The sequence below is a fragment of the Xyrauchen texanus genome, chromosome 46 (assembly GCF_025860055.1).
Source record: "Xyrauchen texanus isolate HMW12.3.18 chromosome 46, RBS_HiC_50CHRs, whole genome shotgun sequence".
NCBI classification, from domain to species: domain Eukaryota; kingdom Metazoa; phylum Chordata; class Actinopteri; order Cypriniformes; family Catostomidae; genus Xyrauchen; species Xyrauchen texanus.
Window position 1 is genome coordinate 23,652,929 of NC_068321.1, and position 26,757 is coordinate 23,679,685.

At 38.4% G+C, this 26,757-nt stretch overlaps 1 protein-coding gene across 2 annotated transcripts in view; it reads right to left on the reverse strand.

The window, feature by feature from the left end:
- Positions 1–3,531: 3,531 nt before the first annotated feature.
- Positions 3,532–26,757, reverse strand: part of LOC127638078 (plexin-B2-like) — a 186,059-nt gene continuing 162,833 nt past the window's right edge. For both annotated transcript variants that reach the window (XM_052119415.1, XM_052119416.1), the window contains 18 exons: positions 26,381–26,590; positions 26,109–26,288; positions 24,651–24,787; positions 24,449–24,549; positions 23,702–23,931; positions 22,828–23,009; positions 20,264–20,330; positions 19,314–19,460; positions 16,934–17,090; positions 16,730–16,830; positions 16,508–16,592; positions 15,925–16,076; positions 11,732–11,892; positions 9,768–9,915; positions 9,609–9,673; positions 9,229–9,304; positions 9,083–9,157; positions 3,532–7,703 (listed from right to left, as the gene is read on the reverse strand). In XM_052119415.1, the coding sequence (XP_051975375.1) occupies positions 7,599–7,703; positions 9,083–9,157; positions 9,229–9,304; positions 9,609–9,673; positions 9,768–9,915; positions 11,732–11,892; positions 15,925–16,076; positions 16,508–16,592; positions 16,730–16,830; positions 16,934–17,090; positions 19,314–19,460; positions 20,264–20,330; positions 22,828–23,009; positions 23,702–23,931; positions 24,449–24,549; positions 24,651–24,787; positions 26,109–26,288; positions 26,381–26,590 (2,379 nt within the window). In that variant the 3' untranslated portion in view covers positions 3,532–7,598. The remainder of the gene's footprint in view (positions 7,704–9,082; positions 9,158–9,228; positions 9,305–9,608; positions 9,674–9,767; positions 9,916–11,731; positions 11,893–15,924; positions 16,077–16,507; positions 16,593–16,729; positions 16,831–16,933; positions 17,091–19,313; positions 19,461–20,263; positions 20,331–22,827; positions 23,010–23,701; positions 23,932–24,448; positions 24,550–24,650; positions 24,788–26,108; positions 26,289–26,380; positions 26,591–26,757) is intronic.

Genomic DNA, 26,757 nt, shown 5'->3' on the forward strand with positions numbered 1-26,757 from the left:
ATTTCAGCCCGTGCCACTTCAGCATTATATATGCCCTCAAAGGGACGGTTGAAAATCTGATTTGGTAGCAACCATGCAATATCCAATAATATTGCATATTTTGTAACCTGTTTAACATGGTTTTAAAGTAGTTTACTCAACGATACATTTGAAGTTTTGCATTAGCTTTCAAATGTGGTTCGTCATCCTTACCACACAAGCGCTGTTTATAATGGTCTGCACAGCATGTTGAGTCCGGGAATAATGCATCTGCTCTGTGCTCATGCACCTCTTTGCATTTTTCTCCATTGATCCAGGCAGCAGTTAGCACTGTTGATAATGATGTGCGCTATATGGTTTAGAGTGGTAGGCAAATGAACGCACCTTCTCTGCGCTCATTTCCCTTGACCAGAGCTGATAGTTGTTCTGTGTAGCGTGGGTTTGTTTCGCTTTTGAGAGAGTAAAATGCTCTCCAGGGGGAGGCTCATTAATATTCATGGGTAAAGAGCTGATTGGGAGCTGATTGGTCAGTGAGACGTTCCATTTACCTTCCATCATACATTTTAGTAATCAGCTCGTGGGCCACATGAAATAACGTGGTTGGCCGGTTTTGGCCCGCGGGCCTTGAGTTTGACACCTGTGCATTATAGCGACCATGAGGAGGTTACCCCATGTGTCTCTACCCTCCCTAGCAACCGGGACAATTTGGTTGCTTAGGAGACCTGGCTGGAGTCACTCAGCACACCCTGGATTCGAACTCACGACTCCAGGGTTGGTAGTCAGCGTCTTTATTCGCCGAGTTACCCAGGCCCCGCGTGATGGGATTCTGTTCCCCATATGTATTAGCACGCAATTTCAAGAATGTATAGTCAATATTAGAATATTGCCGTTATTGTTGAGAGTTTTCAACTAGGTCGTGTGGAATGACAACTCCCCATATGTATCGTTCCCTTCGTCTCAGGGAACCGAGGTTACATACGCAACCGAGAGGTTATTTAAGTTGCTACTTTTAGTATCTCTCCAACACTGTTTGTTTTCCATAAGTGAAAGCTCACACAGAGAGAATTAAAGGGCCAGAACTTATTTTCCCAGCATGAGGAAAACCGGAGCTGTTTTTCTACTGAAGCCTGCAGTTGCTCAAGTAATCGTGACTTAATTCGGTGTGCATGCAGGCGGCCCGCACAGTATGAGCGGATTAATTTGGTTATAGAATCATGGGTAACATAAGCTCTTATAAGAGCATCCAACAGCAGAGGAGAGTATTTAAACACATCTAGCATTTGCAAGAAGCCTCATCCTAATTCTCTGTGTTTAACTATTAGACAGAGAGTCATATAATACTAGCTTATTACTAAGACATTGTGAATTTACATAAGTCAAGAGCCATAAAAGATGAAGGGGTTGTATTTAAATTGTGTCTTCATCTCTTATAAAATCTAATAACGGAACATTTTAATTAGATTTAGGTCTGCGGTGTAAATCATGAGGGGAGTTCTGATAACGTGTTTGAAATATTCTGTACATTATTTAATAAACTACAGTATATATTTACAATTGAAGTCAGAAGTTTACGTACAATTAGGTTGAAGTAATAAAATACAAATTTTAACCACTCCACAGATTTAATATTAGCAAACTATAGTTTTGGCAAGTCATTTAGGACATTTACTTTGTGCATGACACGAGTAACTTTTCCAACAATTGTTTACAGACAGATTGTTTCACTTGTTATTGACTATATCACAATTCCAGTGGGTCAGAAGTTTACATACACTAAGTTAACTGTGCCTTTAAGCATCTTGGAAAATTCCAGAAGATTATGTCAAGACTTTAGGCAATTAGCCACTGATAGGTGGTGTAATGAATTGGTGTACATGTGGATGTATATTAAGGCCTACCTTCAAACTCTCTTTGATTGATACCATGGGAAAATGAAAACAAAATGTGGACCTCCAAAAGCCTGGTTCATCCTTGGGAGCAATTTCCAAATGCCTGATGGTGCCACGTTCATCTGTACAAACAATAATACACAAGTATAAACACCGTGGGACCACGCAGCCATCATACTGCTCAGGAAGGAGACTCATTCTGTCTCCTAGAGATGAATGTAGTTTGGTGCAAAAAGTGCAAATTAATCCCAGAACAACAGCAAAGGACCTTGTGAAGATGCTGGAGGAAACAGGTTGACATGTATCTATATCCACAGTAAAATGAGTCCTATATCAACATAACCTGAAAGGCTGCTCAGCAAGGAAGAAGCCACTGCTCCAAAACCGCCATTAAATACCCAGACTACAGTTTGAAAATGCACATGAGGACAAATATCTTATTTTTAGGAGAAATGTTATGAAACAAAAATTTAACTGTTTGGCCACAATGACCATCGTTATGTTTGGAGGAAAAAGGGTGAGGCTTGAAAGCCGAAGAACACCATCCCAACTGTGAAGCATGGGGGTGGCAGCAGGGTGTCAGCCAGGAAGATAAAATTGTGTTGCAAATGGGTCTTCCAAATGGACAATGACCCCAAGCATACCTCCAAAGTTGTGGCAAAATGGCTTAAGGTATTAGAGTGGCCATCACAAAGGCCTGACCTCAATCTGATTTGTGGGCAAAGCTCAGTAACCTGACTCAGTTACACCAGTTCTGTCTGGAGGAATGGGACAAAATTCCAGCAACTTATTGTGAGAAGCTTGTGGAAGGACCCCCAAAACATTTGACCCAAGTTAAACAATTTAAAGGCAATGCTCCCAAATACTAATTAACTGTATGTAAACTTCTGACCCACTGGGAATGTTATGAAAGAAATTAAAGCTGAAATAAATAATTCTCTCTACTATTATTCTGACATTTCACATTCTTAAAATAAAGTACTGATCCTAACTGACCTCAGACAGGGAATGTTTTCTATGATTAAATGTCAGGTGTTTATAGTATGAGGGGGATCATACAATGTAATTTATATTAAGTAATATACTAAAGCAGTAATACATATATTTTATAGTAGCTATATTACTTGATAGTAATTACATTTGTATGAGCCTCATTGTCTGGGGGTGAAAATAAACATTGCAAAGCTTCTTTTTTTTTTTACTGTTTTATATTGGCTGCTTCAAACAGGACAAATTAAAACCCCATTTAAATAAAGAGATGATCCTGGCTTACATCTTTAATTATATTTTAAAAGCACAGGAACTCACAAATGAAATGTTTTGTGATTCACAAGAAGTGTAATAAATGACTTTTCATGTTCATGCAGGCGGCAAAACTCAGATTTTTTGTTGTAGTTGTTTTGTGCCGAAACTCTGATTACATTCTTGTAGTCTACAAAAGAGACATAATCAAACTGTTGAGAAATTAAGGTTTATATTTATTGATAAAAGGACCAGGCGGCATGATTAGCCCTCTGAGAGCTGCCGTGTCTGAAACCACTCGCAGTCCTCCATCTGCAGTCCCAGAATGCTTTACTCAACACATTCACAGGTAAAAGGAAAGATCTCAACAACATTAAACAGAGTTTTCTCAGAGCGTAATGCACAAGAGAACAAGTGTGGACAGATTTGCATGTTTTAATACAAAGGCATAATTTCGTTAGGACATAAAATAACAATATTAACTGCACAGCAGTAAGTAAAGATTGTGTACAGATTATTTGTTGATACACATCATTAAAACACAATTTTGGGTCGGTACAATATTAAAAACATTTGTTCTAATTAAATGGACAGTTCACCCAAAAATGTAAATTCTCTCATTATTTACTCACCCTCATGCTACCCCAGATGTGTATGACTTACTTTCTTCTGCAGAACACAAACAAACATTTTTAGAAGAATATTTCAGCTCTGTAGGTTCATACAATGCAAGTCAATTGGTACAAAAATGTTTAAGCTCCAAAAAGCATATAAAGGCAACATAAAAGTAATGCATGTGACTCCAGTGGTTAAATCCATGTCTTCAGAAGTGATGTGATAGGTGTGGGTGAGAAACAGGTCAATTCTCAAGTACTTTTTTACAATAAATACTCCTTTCTGTCCTGTAGGTGGCGATATACACAAATCATTAGAATAGCCAAAAACAAAAGAAGGATTTGAAAGAGTAAGAGGAGATTGATAGTAAAAAAGGACTTAAATATTGATCTGTTTGTCACATCTGAAGACGTGGATTTAACCACTGGAGTCATATGGATTACTTTTATGCTGCTTTTATGTGAGTTTTGTAGCTTCAAAGTTCTGGCCACCATTCACTTGCATTGTTTGGACCTACAGAGCTGAGATGTGCTTCTAAAAATCTGTATTGTGTTCTGCAGAAGAAAGAAAGTCATACACATCTGGGATGGCATGAGGGTGAGGAAATGATGAGAGAATTTTCATTTTTGGTTGAACTATCCCTTTAATAATTCTTTCAGCATAAAAACCAAATGTAAATGGCAGCTGTCTAAACAGAATAATTTGACATTCTCCACACATTTATTCAGCTCAAGCGTTTTCCCAATGCAGTAAAACTCCTAAAAAGCATACATACACATACACGCGCTACAAACACCCAAAAGATTTGCACTTTATTAAAAACGCGCTTTTGCTCTATACTTACAGCATGTTCAATTATATTGGCATATTCTGGCTACAGCACATCTCTGAATACTGTACTTACTGTTAACACCACACTTCACATACGCCACGACCTCTGACCTCTATACGCCCAACGACTACCCCCCACCCCCTGAATCCCAAATCGGCATCTTCAATACCACTGTACCAATAGCATTTCAACACTTTAAGGCACGTTTTGGCTACAGAAAGGCTTAAAGAAGCGTTCTACACTGAACTACGGAGACTTGCATCTTTGCTTGTGCTTTAAAAAGAGTAGTTCACCCAAAAAAAAATGAAAATGCTCTCATTATTTACTCATCCTCATTTAGTTTCAAAACTGTGCACTGTTATTTTTAGTATGGCAAGAGCCATAACAGCATACTTGTTTCACACAAAAAGTATATAATGAGAGAATTTTCATTTTTTGAGGTGAACGACCCCTTTAAAATTTAAAATAGAATGAGAAACGAGTACATTGGAAAGCAGGATTCAGCAACACGCATGCAATTACGATCAAATGAAGCTCCCGCAGATTTTATTAAAGCGGAGGGGAAGAGAGAGGGTCGTGCCAAGGTGCTTCACACCAAGCAGCACGGCCCAACTCTCAAACGCACCCTAGCTGCGTTCAAAGAGAAGAAATCCCAACATCCGACGTTGCGAGCCATCTGTTACCATAAAGCCGTGCTGTCAATCAAAACAAGAGCGTTGACAGAAATCGACACTTGTGAAATCAAGTCCCTCTAACCTTATTCCTGATATTTAACATTACAAAAACAACAAGAAATGCTCTCAAATCAGTAAGACCATGAAATTCCCTGATCTAGAACAAAAAACAGCTCAGAGGGACACAGAAAATGTGTTTAAACGACGCTCGATCGATCATAGAATTTTAGACACACTTGACTGAATTTGTTTCTCATGATTTAAAACCCTTTTTCATCAAAAGGCTTAAGCTTAAATGCTTGAAATCTGATTTGTAGACCAATATAATTTTGCCTACGTATGAACTTTAATGATTTGGGCCAGATAGTGAGTGAAATGGAAATGCCAGCCTACATTGAAACTCCAATACTGTTCAAAAACTTTTACCTGGTCGTGTAAATGTTACAGAAATCATGTGAATGAAAATATGACTGCTTTGAATAGGTTTGGTCTCTCAGAGCAGAATTTTGGCTCAATTCGACAATACCATCTTGTTAAGTGCTAAATAAACTAATTAGTGTGTCATTATCCTTCCTGCCAAAATCGAGCCATTAACATTCCAGATAACACATTGAAACCCTTCAAATGAAAGAATAACGTCAAGATTTGAAGCCAGAAAGTGTCAAATGAAACATTTTCAGCCATTTCTTTTGACAATTGACATCTCTTGGAGAATTGCCTCTAAAGGCTAGAGTGTACTTCGTTTCGCACGTGGTTGAGTGCTCTTGCATTTCAAAGTGTACACTTTTGACAGTGAGCTGCTGAAAAAATGTACGTTGGACTTGAAACACATTTATTTATGTGTTCAGCACATCAATCATTTGTGTCGGACTCGTTGGGAATAACTCCATTCAGTATCGAACCTCACAATTAAAACACATTTCTGAAATAACAAAACTCTGGAAATAAAGACTTTTCACATGCACGATCGTACGTAAAAATAAAAACGGCATATAATATTTGTTATTTTTTTATTCGTTCGTTCATTGTTGTCTGCGTTTATTATCAATGTGTCTGCTAGTTGGTCTATGTAGCTAAATTGAAATACAATGTTATGAAGTCTTCGACCACGTACAAGTGTAGGGTATACTTACATTTTCCGCGTGCCGTTACGTGACGCGCATAGTTGAGTGCGCTTGCTTTTTAAAGTATTCTCTTTTGACCGCGAGGCCATCCCGATGAGACAGACACACGTGCACTACAACTGCATGTGGAGATGACGCACAAAGTTGCGAACTGTCCACCTGTCTAGAAAAACTAGCGGGGAAAAAAATAACGAAATTTGCATTGCGCGCTGTGTGGGAGATGTAACGGCACACGGAAAACCGAAGTATATTTTGGCTTTCTAATATAATTTGTGACCTATGTAATGATTTCAGTCAGTATCGAACCGTTCTGAAATAACAACTCATCATACGTAAAAATGAAATGCCTTGTGACAACTATTTTTGTTTGTTATTGCCTGCGTCGATTATCTGTGGGTCTTTTAGTTGATCTAATTTGGTCCTGTGCTGATGACGAAATTTGCATCACATGCACTTTGTGCGAGATGTAGCGGCACACGGAAAACCGAAGTATCCTTTGGTCTTAAAAAACGTTTACGACACAACTAAATCTCTTCAGTATATCAACAATTTATGTCGTACCCGCACAAATAAATTCAGTCAGTATCAAACCTTTCACAATTAAACCAAACGTTCTGAAATAACAACCATCATGCGTAAAAATGAAAAATGTGTCGACAATTTGTATTTGTTATTGCCCGCGTTTAATATTTGTGGGTTTGGTTGTTGATCCATGAAGCTGAATTGAAATAGAATGTTATGAAATAGAACATATTTGTTTGTCTTATTGGGAATATTCGGAATGGGATACTATCATACTGAATTCTGTGCAGTATACTACTATCTATTTAAAATAAGAACTGTTCTGATGTCACTTTCAGTTGTTTTGGTTGGACGATATGACCTCACTATAGGCACACCCCCTGCATACATACAGTATGCCGAAGGATCATACCAATTTCACAGGGCTGATCCCTTTTGTTGAAAATATAGGCCACCTGTTACAGAGACACACACACTCTTTCACAGAAGCTTAAAAAACAATTGACACGGCAGTCTTTATCTATTTAAAAATGTTCCTCTTATAAAGCTTTCTGCATAAAGACTGCACATTCAAAAAAATATATAATACAATTCTTAAAACATTTTTTTCTCTACACAGGAAGAAATTGAACATCTGATTATAGTTATACAGTAAATACACACACACAGACTGTTCATACACTCTCTCTCTCTCTCTCTCTCTCTCTCCCCACTGGCAGGGTTAAAGGTCAGTGACTTTGTTCTCGAGTGCGGCAGCGATCTGTTGCAGTCTCAGAGTTAACTGTTTATTCTGACCAGCAGGGTCCTCATCCAAAGAAATTATGATCTAAAAAAAGAGTGAGAGGGAAAGAGAGAGAGAGAGAGAGAGAGAGAGATAGAAATAGAGAAAAAGTATGTGAACCCTTTGGAATTACTTGTATTTATGTATATATTTGTGTTAAAATCTGGTTTAAACTTTATCTACATTACAATAATGAACAAACACAATCCGTTTTAACGAATAACACACAAATTATTGTATTGTTCTTGTACATGTTGAATACATCATTCAAACACTCACAGTTTAGGTTGGATAAAGTATGTGAACCCCCATAGGCTAATGACATGTACAAAAGCTAGAGTCAGGAGTTGGCAAACCTGGCATCCAATTAATGAACGGGATTGGAGATGTGGGCTAGAGCTACTTTGACTAATAAAAAGCACTCAAACATTTCTAATTTGCTATTCACAAGAAGCATAATCTGCTGACGTGGACCATGCCTTGCAAAATAGATTTCAGAATACCTACAACCAAGAATTGTTGCTTTGCATAAAGCTGGAAAGCTGAAAATTTATACTGAAGAGCTTCAATATTCATCTGTCCACAGTTAGACAATCTGTCTATAAATGGAGATGATTTAGTACTGTGGGTACTCTCTCTAGAAGTGGCCATCCAGCCAAAATGACTCAAAGGGCACACCGCACAAAGCTCAATGAGGTAAAAAAGAACCCTACAGCGACTGATAAAGACTTGAAGGAATCGTTGGAACTGTTTAACATCTCTGTTCTTGAGTCTACTATATGGAACACATTAAACAGGCATGGTGTTCATGGCAGGACTTTTTCCACAGCACTGTAAATGTTTAATTGGATGTGTTCAATAAAAACATAAGAGATTGCAATTGTATGTTGTTAGCTTAAACACACCGTGTTGGTCTATACTTGTGACTTTGATGAAGATAGATCACATTTTATGACCAATTTATGCACAAAAAACCCAGCTAATTCCAATCTATCTCTCTGAACTTAAAGCAATGTTTACATAATTGAGAAACAGGAAGGAAACATGACATTGTTTCCTTTTTAAAAAACGCTGAAGAAGTGGGTTATATAGTTTACCTATTTCTGCTGTTGTATCAAAATTGGTGTCAAGAGCAATTTTACTGGTATTGGTACCGGCCATAATATTTTTAATATTGTGACAACCCTACCCTAAATTACTATGAGCTTATAAAAATGACAAGCACTGTATAATAACTATACAAGCGTTAGAAAATGCTGTTTAAAATAGTTTTAGATAAAGTATAATATGTCATATTGAAGGATAGGACTGTGTGTGTGTGTGTGTGTGTGTGTGTGTGTGTGTGTGTGTGTGTGTGTGTGTGTGTGTGTGTGTGTGTGTGTGTGTGTGTGTGTGTGTGTGTGTGTGTGTGTGTGTACACTCACCTCATCATAGTATTTACTGGCGTACCGGTAGAGCTGGTGAAGTGCCACCTGTGTGTTCAGTTTATCTGTATGTGCCTGAAAAACAAACTTAAGTCAACACCCATCTCACTTTTCCTAACATCCCAGAAACCACATTCAACACTCACCCGTGACACTTCAGCCAGATGTGTGTTCATCTCCTGGTCACTGACGGACACTATCTGCCGGACTCCTTTATAGTACCTGTGGAGTCACAACACAACCAAATTCTAGCCAAGAACTGCCAACTTAAAGCGACCAACCACCGTACTTTTATTTTTATTTGACATTTAGTGGCAGGCAAATCTGAAAGCGCCTTAAAGGCAAGTCAGTTCACTCGGTGTCCATCTACGTAACACCCTCTGGCAACTATTTTCTATCTAGGCAATGGAACACAAATCAACCTAAATCAAAATAATTAAAATAACAAATCTGTATATACAGTAGCAATCCCAAATGGCTGTAAAGGTCATGGAGAAGTCATGAAGTTGCAAATCGTGGCACTTACTCGTCTACCATCCTTTTGTAGGTAGAGATCTCCTTTGCATAGAGTAATTTGTTGCTGGGAGAGTCCTGAAGGCAATAAACGGAGCACATCGCTAAATTATTTTTCTGTTTCTTGTGTTTGCGTTCTCTGTAGTAGAAAGATGGATTTTAACGGACTCACCCTACTGAGTTTGTGCTCTGTTTTCGTACAAGCGTCCATGAAGGTCTGAGCAATGACGGACAGAGAGGCATCCACAACCTCGCTCACATGCACGTCGAAAATAAAGTGAGGATTCTTTAGTATGTTCACCCAGAAACGCAGTGGTAAACTGCAAAGACAAAGAGTAAGAGAGAGACAGATTACAGCTATTACACTAGATTAAAGCTGAAGTGTTTAATACCTTAATATAGTGTATAAGACAAATATTACATGCTGATGTGAAATACTTAGGCCAGAAACATACTTTACGCAAATGCGAGCGCTTGACCACCTCATTGCCAGCATTGGTCTGGTATAACATGCTTAATGTTACTTGATTTACTGTGGCGGTAACAAACCTGAGTCCTAAAGGGGGCGATAGAGTTACCTTCAAAAGTCTGTCTCATTATTCTGGTAAATTGCTATAAATATACCAACTTTAGCTTACTTGTGCAACAATTTTCTCGTTAGACTGTTTCTCCACCATGACAGTAGACAGAAAGAGAAACTGATCATAGAAGCAGAGAGTTCACGCTAATCTCGCTATAGCACCCCTTGTGGCAACATTGAGAATGCACCGTATGAATAGCGGTCCAGGGACTTACAATGAAATGTTTTTCAGTTCGGTTCCTTCTGAGCAGAAACAGTATTTTTTCGTTCCGGTTCCAGCGATCCGCTGCTTCTTTTCCAATAGTTTTTTTCCTCTCTCCAATTTGGAATGCCCAATTCCCAATGCGCTCCAAGTCGTGGTGGTGGCGTAGTAACTCGCCTCAATCCGGGTGGCGGAGGACGAATCTCAGTTGCCTCCGCGCCTGAGACTATCAATCAGCGCATCTTATCACGTGGCTTGTTGAGCGCGTTACCGCGGAGATATAGCGCACATGGATGCTTCAAGCTATTCTTCACGGCATCCACTCACAAATCACCATGCACCCCACCGAGAGCGATCCACATTATAGAGACCGCGAGGAGGTTACCCCATGTGACTCTATCCTCCCTATTATAGTCACTATAATAAACCATTTAGATTTGGTTTCCTGAAAAAAATTATCAGAGCTAAATTAACCCGTTATTAACTGGTTACCAACATTTAGAAATAAAGTTTTCACTGTGGGCCAATTGAGAGGAAAAAAATGGTGTTAGTTTTTGGGATTTCGTTCCTTGGAATATTGTCATTCCCTGTAGTGGTCCGATACATTTTGGAACGCAACAAAAAACGAAATCCAGCTTGCGTAGCTAGAAGAGCCTGCGTTCACGTATTTGTGTAGCGTATGTTTCGGTCTTTAGGGTTAGGTGTTTATATAAACTTAGCATGCACACTAGTAATAGTAATGCTTAGCAAACACCACTAATTATGCATTTAATCTATCTGATACAACATCTTTTCTTCAACTGAAGCATAAATTCTGTACAGAGCAAATAATTCACTCAATCCACCCTAACACTCACACCACTGGAGCATGAACGCGGACAGACAGTTTAGGAATATTAAACAGGTTATTAAACAGCTCGCGTTTTTGTTTTCTGTGATCTAGTTTTTAAAAAACTTCATTCATGAGTGATTTTAGCATCTACATATTGGCCAGACGCATCTCTGCAGACAACAGCAAAAAAGAAAAGCGTATAATCACAGAACAATTAAATTAACCAGGGACGTAATTAAGGTGTTTGTTTGGCTGCGAGTGCTGTTATATTTAATAGAAAACCTGTGAGCGTGCAAAGCTGCTGGAGTGATGATATTGCTCGTCGCATTTCTCTGCGGCAGCTGTCAATCACAGTGCATTCACGGCAACACATCATGCGAAATAAATGAATGACATTAGCATATGCAGAGAGGTCTCGGGAGAAAATGACAATCACAGAACAGAGAATCCCGCTGTGAATACACACACACACACACACACACACACACACACACACACACACACACACACACACACACACACCTGTTGGTCTTCCAGATGTGTATGGTTTCTTCATCTACATTCTCATGTCTCAGCGCTTGCTCATCCAGGAAGTCGAAAAAGTATTTAACAGCCGGTGGGACCACGGCGCCCCAACAGAGGACACTACGAAAGAAATCGTCAACGAATTGCTGGAGCGTACCCTATAAAACAGACACACACGAGTGCACAGAAAGGTTAATAATATTGCGTTTTCAAATTCAAAGTCAATATGATTCAAAATGGTGATTAATGATTTATCAGTGCTCATAATTCAAAAAATAAATAAATACATATATTGTTTTTGTAATCTCTATATAAAGTATTTCGAAATGAAATAACTTTCCAAACCCCTGAAATGACTTTCATTTTCAGATGATGTCACCAACAATCCAATACATTTCTGAGGGATACAATTACGTAATTTTCTCGAAATTATGAAACTAAAATGGGTTATGAATGTTGTGTCATGTTCACTTTAAATAACATTTTCTTGAATTTATAATTTCTGTGTATTTTTAGCTACTTCAAGACCCGTTCACACCAAACACGATATCTCGCATAGAAACAATGGATTCCTATGGAGCCTTTCACACCTGGAGTGAACATTTGCAAGCAGACAAAGTGAGTTTTTTTGTTCCGCGATGAGCGTTTATAATCGTTTCCCTCACCCAGCGATATATTTTCAGTTAATGTAAAGGCGTCAATGTGCTAATGGCAAGTATTCACTTTATTTTTGGTGTGAAGGGGCAATCTGTTTCACTTTTTCAGGTTTTTTGCCTTCCCATAATGGTTTTGTTAGTTTTAATTTTGTTATTCACATCTACAATATGAAAATATTTGAAGACATCAGGTGTTCAAGTATTGCCTATACTGTAAAATGTTTCAAATATTTGATGCGATAAAACCTCACAAAAGTCATTTTTCTCAGAATTTAAGCATTTTAAAAATGCAAACATGTTAGTAGCCTCCTACCATTAAAATTGGTTTTCGGGTGGACGAATAATATTCTGTGTACCCTGAATCCTAATATTTGCATAGTGGCTAGCCTGTCATACAGAAACTGATGGATTTCACCTAGCCATATTAGCATACAATATGTATCACACAATTTTCAGGCCGTTTGAGTCTAAAACTACCAAATACAAATATACTCCCCCCCCCCAAAAAAAAACAGGTTTTATTTTTGTCTATTTAATTTCAATTCGATTTTCAATCTCCGTTTTTATTGTTTTTTTCTTTTCATTTACTAAATAAGTGAATATGCAAAGACGTTGTAATAGTTGCTATATTTATTAAGAGATCTGTATTACCAAAAATCTCAGGGGGTACTTAATAAAGTAAATCATTTACACTAGAGGTAGACCGATATATCGGTTTAACGATTATCTGTAAAAATCTATCCCGATAGTTGTTTTTTTTATTTCTCTGTGTTACTCTGTGGCTGGCACTGGATGATTCTACAATAAATAATACTGTAATAATTTGGTTCTGTGCACATCATTAGAGTTGCCACCTGTCCTGTAAAATATCGTCTCGTGTTTAAAGATGAAATGTATATATACACAATGTGATTTGTCCCGTATTTAAGCTGTTCCGATGCAGTCACGGCGAAATCATTCAAGAGCGTTAATTTAACCTTGATTTTCGTTTTGAATTTAGCTTACCTTGTGAAGGGACCGTCTGAAAAGTCCACACACTGAAAGAATAAGAAATGTTTTAACCTTCACACTAATCGGCCAATTAATCGGTTATCTGCCATTTCCACCACTTTAGTAATCAGAATCCGCTAAATTAATTTGACACGGTTTACACGGGTATTCCTAAACTGTTTTTTTTTAGCAAAAACTCCTTGAGCTAAAGTTTGCCTGACTAAATAACTCAGAATAAAATAGTACAGAGCAGCTCTCGAACACAGATCATAAAATGGCAGCATTTTCTAAGAATAATAAAAGTCTAATTTATTCAGACATCAGCCTGTTGTGTAACTGACAGTGACACGTAAATGTTTTCACGCTTTGATCAGAATGATGGCTGACATTACACATTGGCTTGAACGTTTCTCATCTCATCTCCTCTTCGCTCTGTTTCTGTCGGTGCTGGCAGCTTTACGGTGGCGGTGAGTTAGTTCTGTACAAGATGAAACACTAGGAAAGGTAATTAGCCTCTCTAATCGCCCAATTTATGACGTACTGGCTCAGACACGGACACAATAACAGATTTATGCATTATGCGTTAAGAGGACACTTGAGCATTTCGAATATTCACAGGAGTTTTGTGGGGGACTGTTAACCATAATGTAAAATTAAAATTGACCTCCGCCACCTCTATCCGGGTGGCGGAGGACGAATCTCAGTTGCCTCCACGTCTGAAAGTGTTAACCCGCACATCTTATCACGTGGCATGTTGAGCATGTTTCCACGGAAACGTAGCACATGTGGCGGCTCATCGCAACTCACCACGCACCCCACCGTGAGCGAACTACATGGAGGTTACCCCATGTGACTCTACCCTCCCTAGCAACCGGACCAATTTGGTTGCTTAGGAGACCTGACTGGAGTCACTCGGTACGCTCTGGATTCAAACTCGAGACTCCAGGGGTGGTAGTCAGTCTTGGGGAGCTACCCAGGCCCTGTTATTAAGTTTTGTTTGTTTGTTTTTAAAATGTGTATATGTTAACATTACTTAAAGCATTATGAACTAAAAATGAATTATAATGAATGGAGTAAGAAAAATAAACATAGTCTAAATTATAGGGATGCACCGAAATTAAAACTCTTGGCCAAAAACAAATCTTCTGGACACACTTGGCCCAAATCCGAAACTGAAACTGATTATTTTAAATTGAACTTTGTTGGAATACTTATTCTAAATGTTATTATTAGGGATGCCACTTATTCTATAACTACACATTTTATTTTTAAATAATTGTATAAATGTGTAGACTTTTAAGAAAAATTTTATTGGGAACTACACTTCTGGATAAAGCACCAGTAATTCCAGTGAAAATCTTCAGTGAACATGAAGGCATTTTGTTCCCACATTAATTCTTAAGGGCACATTTACACTGGCACGTTTGAGTTTGAAAACGGATACTTGTTTGTCCAATGAAAATGTAGCTCTTCAAAGTGAATTCATTTGTAAACGCTGTCTTCAAGTTGTAGTGTGGAAAGAGAAAATGGAGATATTTGATAACAATGACGTATTTGTTGTCATTTGACGCAGTCATGTGATCCATTCAACCCAAAACAATCAAGATGGATGTCCATGTTGTTGCGGCACTGTTGTGCCTGATATTCACTTTGATAGCGTCCTTAAAGAGAAATGTTACTTTGTACCAACCTTCAGATTGCGTTCCTTTAAAGGCGAACGGACGTTTACGTTTTTTTCCCTCATGCGCAGTAGAGGAATTTAAGCGTTTTCATACGTTTCAGAGTGGACAAGCAACTTTTGACAAGCGTTTGAAAAAGGCAGTGTGGACCGAGAGCATTTCGAAAATGAAAACACCCTTTTCAAATTTATCAGAATTGAATTTGGACTTCATGGGTCTCTTTTGTGTTCACTTTAGTAGTGAGAGGATATCACATTGCTATTTCTGTATTTTGTAATATATAATTTGTATTACTAATAATAATAATAATAATAATAATAATATTAATGATAATAATATAGTCTTCTTAACTTTAAAACCCTCTGGCTTTTATTTTGGCGCAACACTCCAGGAAGAACTTTGAGTTTCTGTCTGTAGGCTAGTTCAGAGTATATGCTTCTCATCAGGTCAAATGCTCCTTTTTTCTAATTTTTTGCTGAATATTTTTGTCGGTGCATCCTTCAAGTCGATTTATTTTGAGTTGAGGATATTTAGATATTTCTATTGGAAAAAGAAGACTATTTTAATATATATTTTTTTTACAGTTTAATAACTATCTTTGCCTCTGAAATGACTTTTCTTTGCTGGTGATGTAACCAAAGCTGTGTGGGTGGGGAAAAACAAATATTAACGACTAATTTCATAGCTCACTTTTCATGACCCAATCAAATACAATGAATAAAATCAAGTCACAAAATTCAGTATCATTTTTCAGTATTAAAAAATTAAAATAAATGATGTTTTGCAAATTCTGTTTTATATTGGTTTTAGGGAAAATGACCAAACAAATGAATTTTTTTCGATATTGAATTCCTTTAGGAAGTACCTTGACGGAGAGCAGTCTGGTGAGATAGATCTCTGTGATGGCTTTAGTCATCGATTTGTCCTTCATACTTCCTCTCTTAGATTTAATCTCATCCAGCTCGTCCGTCGGTCGAACCAGGTGAAAAACTTTATCATCCTCCAACAGGGCATTTCCTGTCAGGGTATTCAGACACAAAATCAGAACAGCTTTCCCAATGCGCTCTAAGTCCTCTTGGTGGCATAGTGACTCAATCCAGGTGGCGGAGGATGAATCTCATTGGCCTCCGTGTCTGAGACCATCAATCTTATCATGTGGCATGTTGAGCGCGTTACCGTGGAGACATAGTGCATGTGGAGACTGCACGCTATTCCCCACGGCATCCACGCACAACTCACCACGTGCCCCACCGAGAACCACATTATAGCGACCACGAGGAGGTTACCCCATGTGACTCTACCCTCCCTAGCAACCGGGTCAATTTGGTTGCTTAGGAGACCTGACTGGAGTCACTCAGCACACCCTGGATTAGAACTTGCAACTCCAGGTGTGGTAGTCAGAGTCAATACTCGCTGAGATACTCGTTGGAAAGTAGATTTAGACTCACTCTCTTCATGGTTTTCATGATTTTGGTCATACGACTGCTGCGTGTGTTGAACTCTGGAGAGGACCAGTGTTGCATTATCTTGTACCTTAAACACACAAACAAACCATGAAAAAATTAAGGGCAAAATAAGACACTGTGTTTGCTGAAACAAAAACACAAAACACAGTCAAACAGTTAATTGTGTTTGTAATGTTATGATTTTGCCCTGGTGGTTTCGCTTACATTATAATGCGCCAGTGTGTTGATGTGTCTCCATTTGCCCTCTTTCTGTGATGTCACATCCAGATCAGACAGAATCTGCCCCGTTGAGCCGGGACGCCACTCTGTGGAGGATCAGACCACGACACAAGCAGATAAATAAAGTTTTTCACATACATTTTGTATGTGTAAATGTAAGTTAACACGCTTTAAGACGAACACACTCACCGAGTGCAACATGATCTACTTTAGGTCTCTGAGAGTATGGCAGGTTTTTGTACACCTGTTCGAGGATTTTCTCTTTCACCTGAGAGATGGTGTCACAGTCCAGCACCTTTACTGGTGTGATGTCAGGCCCCTCCCCCTGCACAAGCACCTGCAGCGTCTGAGGTCAAAGGGCGAATGTCATGACACAAAACGATGTATAGCTAAAATAGTAATTTTTTTTTTATCCCCCTTTTCCTCCCAATTCGGAATGCCAAATTCCCACTACTTAGTAGGTCCTCGTGGTGGTGTGGTTACTCACCTTCGATCCGGGTGGTGGAGGACAAGTCTCAGTTGCCTCCGGTTCTGAGACAGTCAATCTGTGCCTCTTATCACGTGACTCATTGTGCATGACACCGCGGAGACTCACAGCATGTGGAGGCTCATGCTACTCTCCGCGATCCACGCACAACTTACCACACGCCCCATTGAGAGCGAGAACCACTAATCGTGACCATGAGGAGGTTACCCCATGTGACTCTACCCTCCCTAGCAACCGGGCCAATTTGGTTGCTTAGGAAGCCTGACTGGATTCAAACTTGCGACTCCAGGAGTGATAGTCAGCGTCAATACTCGCTGATCTACCCAGGCCCCCCTCCCCAAATAGTAATTATTAGTCTTTATCTGACAATGTTTACTATTATTATTGTGATTATTATTATTATTACAAAAGGAGGTGCACATGGGATTTTATACATTTGGACTCTTTTCTTAAAAATAAAACGCATTCAATACATTAATTTTAAAGACTATCGGCTTTTCCCACCACCGTAGTTTTCATATAATACATGTAATGTAACAGTGTCACAATGCAAAATTTATTAATACAAGTAATTTCAAAAACTGTGAGTGTGACCAGTCAGGCTGATGTACATTACTGTATTATAGTAATTAGAAATTAGAGATTTTTCACAATATGATAAAAAAGAACCCAGTAATCTCACATATGTCTCTCCTCTTGATAAGGAAAGACTAAAAATTTGTTTTTTAAATATGTTTTTTAACATTGTGATTTGAATTTAAAAAAATATCGGCCGATTAATCGGTTTTCTCTCTCTCTCTCTCTCGCTATTTTATATTTTACAGTATCGGCAAATCAAATATTGGTCTTGTCTTAGGAAGTCTGATTCACTTTAGTGAATCGATACTTTATGCAAATTGTTCACAATTTGATTATTCTATCGGTTGATTAATCGGTTATCGGCTTTTACCACAACATTAGTTATAACAACTAAATCCAGTATCAGTCGACCTCTAATGATATCTCTCTTTATGGTCTCATTTGTTTCTCTTAGATAATAATTCATAATTAATATTTCTTATGAAGTAAATGAAGACAATTTTTCTAGTGTAAAATCATCACAATGTACATAAAATGTATATTTATTAAATGTTATATTTTTACAGATAATGTCATATAAAATGATCACAATTTAAAATTAATTAATACATGTAATTAATAAAATTGTGACCAGTCAGGCTGATGTACATTACTGTATTATAATAATAAGAAAGCAATTTTTCACATTATGTTGTAATCTCACATAAGTCTCTCCTCGAGACATCACCATATTTTTTTTTTACATTTAGTACATTTATAAAATAAAAATATAGGCGGATTAATCACTTTTTTGTGTTTTTTTTCCTCACTTTTTTTTATTTATTTATTTAGTTTTCAGTATCTGCAAAATCAAATATTGGTTTTGCCTTAGGAAGTCTGAATCAGTTTAGTGAATCGTTTTGTTTAGAAAATTGTTCAGAATTAAATTCATCTATTGGCCGATTGATCAGCTATCACCTTTTCCCACCACGTTAGTTATCGTAACAGTCAACATCTAAACAATTACAAATGATATCTCTAATTTCTCCTAGATATTAATTCATAGATAATATCGCAGTCATTTTTGTTTCATCACAATGCACAAATAATGACTATTATATTTGAGATATTTTTATACTTTTTCATATAATATAATATTATGTCACAATGTAAAATGAAATAATAAATGTAATTCTGATTCAGTTTAGTGAATCATTTCATTTAGCCAATTGTTCCAAATTTGAGTCATCACTCAAAAAGTTCTGCATGGCATTTGATATCTTTTTATGTAACATAGTAATATAAGTCAGTATTTAACTAATAATTCAATATTTTGTAAAATACCGCTGTTTATCACTACATTGTATAATCAAAAGATGTTGCCAACTTCAGCGAGGTCAGCTTCTTTTTGTGCTGAAGCTAGCTAAATTTGGTAGCGTAACTGTAGCTTGAATGCTTGAAGTAACTTTTAGCTTGGCTAACTTCCCCACTGCCAACCCGAACACTCGCACACACATTCCGTACCAGTATGCTGTACTCCACATCGTCTCCGAGCAGGCCCGTGTCGTTCAGTGTGTATTTCGCTTTCTTGACCTGAGCGTCCACTGGCCCTTTTTCAATCTGGTGTTTAATGGCCCTGAAGAGTTTGTACAGCGGCTCTCCAGCAGTGTCCTAAACAAACTCAAACATTTTAACATGTAATGTCCTAGTAAATCGATAAATTGTCAAGCAATATCACATTTTCCATTGGTTGGAAAAAAGGAGATCGTCCCGCCCCAAACTCACGCCATTTCTTGAGCCAATGTTTCCATGTTTGGCTGGTTGGGATGCTCAAACAAACAGAGCAATGTTTTGAAAGCACCGCAGAGTCACAGCATTACTCATTTGAGTTGAATTAAACTACCAATGGCTTACTTTAATTGTCTCTGCATATTAAACTGGGGTAGAGGAAGTATTTGAACACATTTCAGTTTAAAGTGTGTTTCTGACGGCAGAGGTGCTGTTACTCATGTGAAGTGCTGATTCATGCAGAACGTGCCTCTCATTAAACATCGTTATCATCTCAGCTACACTCATGAATATCAAAGCATTACCAAGAACCCTGTGGTGAGAACAAAACACATCATTCCAAGTAAAGTAAAACTAATAAAAAATGAAATATGAGAGATGGGGAAGTGTGCATTTTTTTTCTGTGTTAAAATAATTTCTTCTAACCAGCCATAATGTGCAGAGACAACATAAGTCAGATATTATGAAGAGTGTATAACACTGCATCCCTGTAACGCTTTCAAAACATTGCTCTTCTTGTTTAAGTGGCCCGACCTGTCAACTTCTGGCTCGAAACAGTGATTATTTTTGCAAACTGAAGTTGAACCCTTGAGTTGGATTTGATCCATGTGTGACATATCACTAAATAAAGTATCAGTGTATTTACACAACATTATAACCACTGTTAATAAAAGTTGATTTTTTACCTTTAGATACTGATAGAGACAGATAGACATCCAGTTACTCAGCATTCTCTCCACCACTGTTTCAGATCTGTGGATCACACACACACACACACACATACACACACACACACACACACACACAAACACACAAACACACGTGTTGATGCGGCTATCCTCATGAGGACTCTCCATTGACATAATGATACTGTATGAACTATAGATTCTATCCCCTAACCCTAACCCTCACAAAAAACTTTCTGCATTTTTACATTATCTAAAAAATATAGTTTAGTATGTTCTTTAAGCAATTTGAATTATGGGTACACTAGAAATGTCCTCATAAACCACATTTATAGCATAATACCTGTGTAATTAGCAGTTTGTAACCTAAAAAAAATATACCACCCAAAACCACCCACAGACACACACAACTTTCAAACTTAAGATATTTGGGTTTGGAATAGAGGTCGATCGATAGTGGATTTTGCCGATACCGATAAATAAGTTGGTTGAAAAGGTTTTCAAATTGATTTATAGAAAAATCAATAAGAGGACATTTTTATTCTTTCTTTATTATAAAGACAAAGAGTCCAAAATGAATAAAATCCCAGATGCATTTTTTTGTTCAGCCAAAATCCTAATAATTAACTAGAAAATAATAAAGATTTGGTACATAATGCAGGACGTGTAAGTATAAACAAGCCCGAAACACTCTGGGGACTCTTATTTTGAAATGACTAAAAAATATCAGTAACTCTCAACAGATGTTTGCCGATAACCGGATGTTCCAAATAGCAACTATCGGCACCGACTAATCGGTACAACTGATATATCAGTCTATTTTTATGCCAATGCCAGCCAAACACTGACAGCATTTCCTGCAGTGCAATTCAGCAGCAGCGTTGCCTCTACTGAATCTACAATGCACCCATTGTAGACTGATTCCCGAATGCATGACTATTATGAGCCGTTCATTTTTAATCTACAGCACACCCAGTGTGATCCGATTCCCAAATGAATGACTCTTTTGAGCTGGTTCTTTGGAATCTACAGCAATCCCAGTGTGGTCCGATTCCAGAACGAATTACTCTTTTGAGCCGGTTCTTTGGAATCTACAGCAATCCCAGTGTGGTCCGATTCCGAACGAATTACTCTTTTGAGCCGGTTCTTTTGAATCTACAGCAATCCTAGTGGAGTCTGATTCTTGTACGAATGACTCTTATGAGACGGTTCTTTTGAATCTACAGCGTGCCAAGAGTAGTCAAATTCCTGAACGAATGACTCTTATGAGCCGGATCTTTTGAATCTACAGCGTGCCCAGTGTGATACGATTCCCAAACAAATTACTCTTTTGAGCCGGTTCTTTTGAATCTACAGCAATCCCAGTGTGGTCCGATTCCCGAACAAATTACTCTTTTGAGCCGGTTCTTTTGAATCTACAGCACGCAGAGTGTAGACCGATACCTGAACAAATGACTCTTATGAGCCGGATCTTTTGAATCTACAGCGTGCCCAGTGTAATACGATTCCCAAACAAATTACTCTTATGAGCCGGTTCTTTTGAATCTACAGCAATCCCAGTGTGGTCCGATTCCCGAACTAATTACTCTTTTGAGCCGGTTCTTTTGACTCTACAGCAATCCCAGTGTGGTCCGATTCCAGAACGAATTGCTCTTTTGAGTCGGTTCTTTTGAATCTACTGTGCACCCAGTGTAGTCTGATTCTTGTACGAATGACTCTTATGAGCCTAATCTTTTGAATCTACAGTGCACGCCCAGTGTAGTCTGATTCCCAAACAAATTACTCTTTTGAGCCGGTTCTTTTGAATCTACAGCAAGCCCAGTGTAGACCGATACCTGTACAAATGACTCTTATGAGCAGGTTCTTTTGAATCTAAAGCAATCCCAGTGTGGTCCGATTCCCGAACGAATTGCTCTTTTGAGTTGGTTCTTTTGAATCTACTGTGCGCCCAGTGTAGTCTGATACTTGTACGAATGACTCTTATGAGACGGTTCTTTTGAATCTACAGTGCATGCCCAGAGTAGTCAGATTCCTGAACAAAGGACTCTTATGAGCCGGATCTTTTGAATCTACAGCATGCCCAGAGTAGTCAAATTCCTGAACGAATGACTCTTATGAGCCGGATCTTTTGAATCTACAGCACGCAGAGTGTAGACCGATACCTGAACGAATGACTCTTATGAGCCGGATCTTTTGAATCTACAGCACGCAGAGCCCAGTGTAGACCGATACCTGAACAAATGACTCTTATGAGCCGGTTCTTTTGAATCTATAGCAAGCCCAGTGTAGTCTGATTCTTGTACTAAAATGACATCAACAACAAAAATAATGTCACTTGATATACGCCCTTATACTTGAAAACCATGAACAAAACTAAATGCAGGATAAAAGAAAACCTGACCCGGGATATATTAAACATAGTTTACATTTTTACAATGGTGGGTTGTCGCTTAATTTTAAATGTAAAACATGGGTCCCAAAGCAAAACCAGTTGAGAACCACTGCTTTAGGTGCTCTCTGAGGCTGAGACTGGTGTATTGTGTGCTGGTCTGATGGGGTCTCACCTGCGTAGTAATAGTTTAGGGTTCTTGCTGTGAACGTATTCCTCCATGAGACCCAGCAGAAGCGTCCTCATGATGTCTGTGTAATACTCCAGTTTACCGTGAAGCGCTATGGTAAGCAGAGACGCAAAATACACTTTGGCTCTGGCATTAAAATCCGGACGTCCCTCAAGCGTTCTGATGAACTTTAAACACAGAGCAAGAGAAATGAGATTAAAACTAAATGTACTTTATTATTGTAATTGTGGAACATTTATCTTTACATTCATTTCCTTTGCATGCATTTATAATGATCATGTTTTTTACAGTCTGTTTACGCTTTAAGGTGAACTTTTGTATCTCGTGTGGAATGATATAAACACTGGGGAGATAATTACTGTCCAGCCTTAAAACACTGACAGTGTGTGGGAGGGCATGTTTGTTTATGCTTCTATATGTGTGTCATTACATGTGCAAGTTTAATTGTGTTCAAGGCATGAATATAAAAGGCTTTAATGAGAATCCAGGAGTTGATTGAGTCCTCTGGGGTGATTTTAATGTCATTCTGAGTAATTGATGGGAACGTTTGCATGATGTCTATAGGGCTTGATCACTAGGGCGTACATTTGTACACATTTTATTTGTGTGTGGATTCTAAGCAAACACTAATTCAATGACCCTCCAAGCTATTAAGTTGAACGGGTCTCGTTCACTAATAATTACGTGCAAAAGTTCCACTGAATTCACAACAGGTGCACACATACATTTGTTCTTTGATTCCAAAATCTTTGTGTGAAAACATCTGTACACAGATTCAATTCAGAATGACATGTATACACATGGTTAGTGAATAAGACCCGTGTGTGTGTGTGTGTGTGTGTGTGTGTGTGTTCCATACATTGATGAGGAAGGTTTTGCTGTTGAGCAGATTGGAGAACTGGTTTAGCGCTTGTGTGACTGTAGCCCTGCGGGATTCTGGGATATCCAGTTTGCCGGTGATCATGACATCGTTGGCTCCGTCTTTAGAGGGTAGGAAGAAGACCCGGTCCGTGTAGGTTTTGTAGTCGAGGAATGGGATTCTGCCTTCGCTCAGATCATTTGTATGGTCCTCCATTTCAATCATCAGATCTGCTCAGGAAATTACACGTTCATTATTAGCACAGCTTGAAACCTTAATTTGAGCTAAACGTATCCAGAATTGAATCTCTAAGCAGATGAGCTCCATAGTAAAAAGAAGCACTACTTACATCACAGCTGTGTCTTAAAACCTAGTGAGTTGCCTACATACATAGACAGCATTTTTGTGCATTGTAAACACTATCAGCCCCTTCTAACCTTCTAGTATTTGTTTGTATGCCTTTGGAGTACATAAGTCCCAAACTCCCTTACTATTTGTGCACATTACCCAAGTAATGTATTTGTAATCTGTAATCTGATTATAAGGATTCTAAATGTCACATGTTATACCAAAAAAGTAATTTGATTACAGTAATTTTTTACTTTGTAATCACATTAAACCTAACACTGGTTGTAGCTTATAAAGAGTGCTTCAATTCACTCTTTCAAAGAGACACATTTTTATGTCCCAGAGAAAACCATTTGCCATGCTAAAAACACCCATGTTGCCATGGTAACAGGGCATGACCTGTGAACTCTTTTTTGCAGCGGTCCCGAACACTCTCCTCCAAATTCTCCAGCTGATGTTTGACTTTCTCGTACTCTCTCTCGGCCTGCTGGCTCTTCCTCCTACGCACACATGATCAGATGAATTCATTAATTTATTAAATGAATGTTCGTTCTGATGAGCGCCTCTGGGGCATTGTGGGAAGAAGGGTTTGATTTTTAACCTGTAGCAGACGACAGAGATGACGATAATCAGCAGCATGGGAACCACCACCGCTGGGATGATGATGGGCAATGGAAGATTGTACTTCCTCTCATACTGAACGGAACCCACCACCCACTCGCCATTCCCAAACTTTATCTGAGAAATAGATAGAGAGTGAGAGAGAGAGAGAGAGAGAGAGAGAGAGGAGATACTTTACTATAGCAGTGAATAACTGGCATCCACAGGAGAAATGAGACATGGATGGATAGATTTCAAGGTGGATGATGGATAAATAAATAGATGGAAAGACAAATGGTTGATAGATGGATGGAATGTAGATAAATAAGTGGATGGATGCTTTACAGATAAATGGACTGATAGATGATCTGATGGATGGATTTCCAGAAAGATGTATAGATTCCCAGATGGATAGTTGAATTAATAGATTTTAAAATGGATGGTGGGATGGATGGAAAGATGGATAGATGGATGGATTTCCAGGAAAATTGGTGGATGAATGGGGGATAAATTTCCAGAATAAAATTGATGAAGGGATGGAAAGATGGATGATTGATGGATGAATAGATTTCTAGATAGATGGATAGATCCAGAAAATTGGATGGATGGATGGATTTCCAGAAAAATGGTTGGAGGGATGGATGGATGGATTAATGGATATAAGCAAGATTTATGGATGGATGGATTTCCAAAAAAATGGATGGACGGATGGATAGATCAAGATAAATGAATGTATGAATTTCCATAAAAAATGGATGGATGGATGATAGATGGATGGATTGATTTCCAGAAAAAGAAGAGGGATAGATATCTATATAGAAGGATTTCCAGAAATAAATGGATGGACAGATGAATAGATCTCAAAATAAATGAATGTATGAATTTCCAGAAAAAATGGATGGATGGATGGATGGATGGATGGATAGATTTCCAGAAAAATGGTTGGAGGGATGGATGGATGGATTAATGGATACAAGCAAGATTGATGGATGCATGAATAGATGGATGGATGATTGATGGATAGATTTCCAAAAAAATGGATGGATGGATGATTGATGGATGGATGAATGGATAGATGGATGATTGATGGATGGATGAATGGATAGATGGACGATTGATGGATGGATGGATGAATGGATGATTTATGGATGGATTTCCAGAAAAATAAATGGATAGATCTTGAAATGGATGGATGATTGATAGATGGATGAATGGATAGATGAATGATTGATGGATGGATGGATTGATTTCCAGATGTATTGTATGGATGGATTCCCAGAAAAAGAAGAGGGATAGATCTCTATATAGATGGATGATTGATGAATGGATTTCCAAAAAAAATGGATGGACGGATGGATAGATCTCAAAATAAAGTGGATGAATGGATAGATTTCCAGAAAAATGAATGGATAGATCTTAAAATGGATGGATGATTGATGGATGGATGGTAGTCTCTCACCAGAAGGTCCAGAGATTCGGAGCTGGTGTCTCGTCTTTGTCTCTTAGATCGAGCTCTTGGTACGGTGAAGGGCGGGTCCAGGAATAATTTATCATCCTGCAGTGTGTTCACATTACACTGAACGTCACCCACAAACGCCTGTGCCTCCTTCTCCGTCATCGCCTTAGAAAAACCACGACCCTGGGACACACAAAAAACTTAGATTTTTCTATTTGACAAGCAAACATGTATGAAAAACCGATGTCTGACTCATGTTATGAGCAGATACTCACTGTGACGATAATCATACTGTTCTCAGTAATAACGGTTTTGCTGAGCGGATCGAACACAGGGTCAGGGTGATACTCAAACGGAGTCAGCTCGGTTTGGAGGTTATCAAGCCTGACATATGTCCTGAAGAACTGAGACTCGTACGTCTGGTTGACTGCAGGTGACACGAACATGATCACGGTGTCGTTTTTAGATGTCGAACTCTCCACATACTGAGACATAAAGAGGGAGATCACATTATTGCCACTCCTGATGTTAAAATGAGATGTAAGGCACTAATAGTCAGATTGTCCGAGCTGCTTTTTTCCATGCACCAAAAAAGCTCCAAAAAGGATTTGCGGTCAAACCTGGCATGACATAAGTCAACATAATCATAATC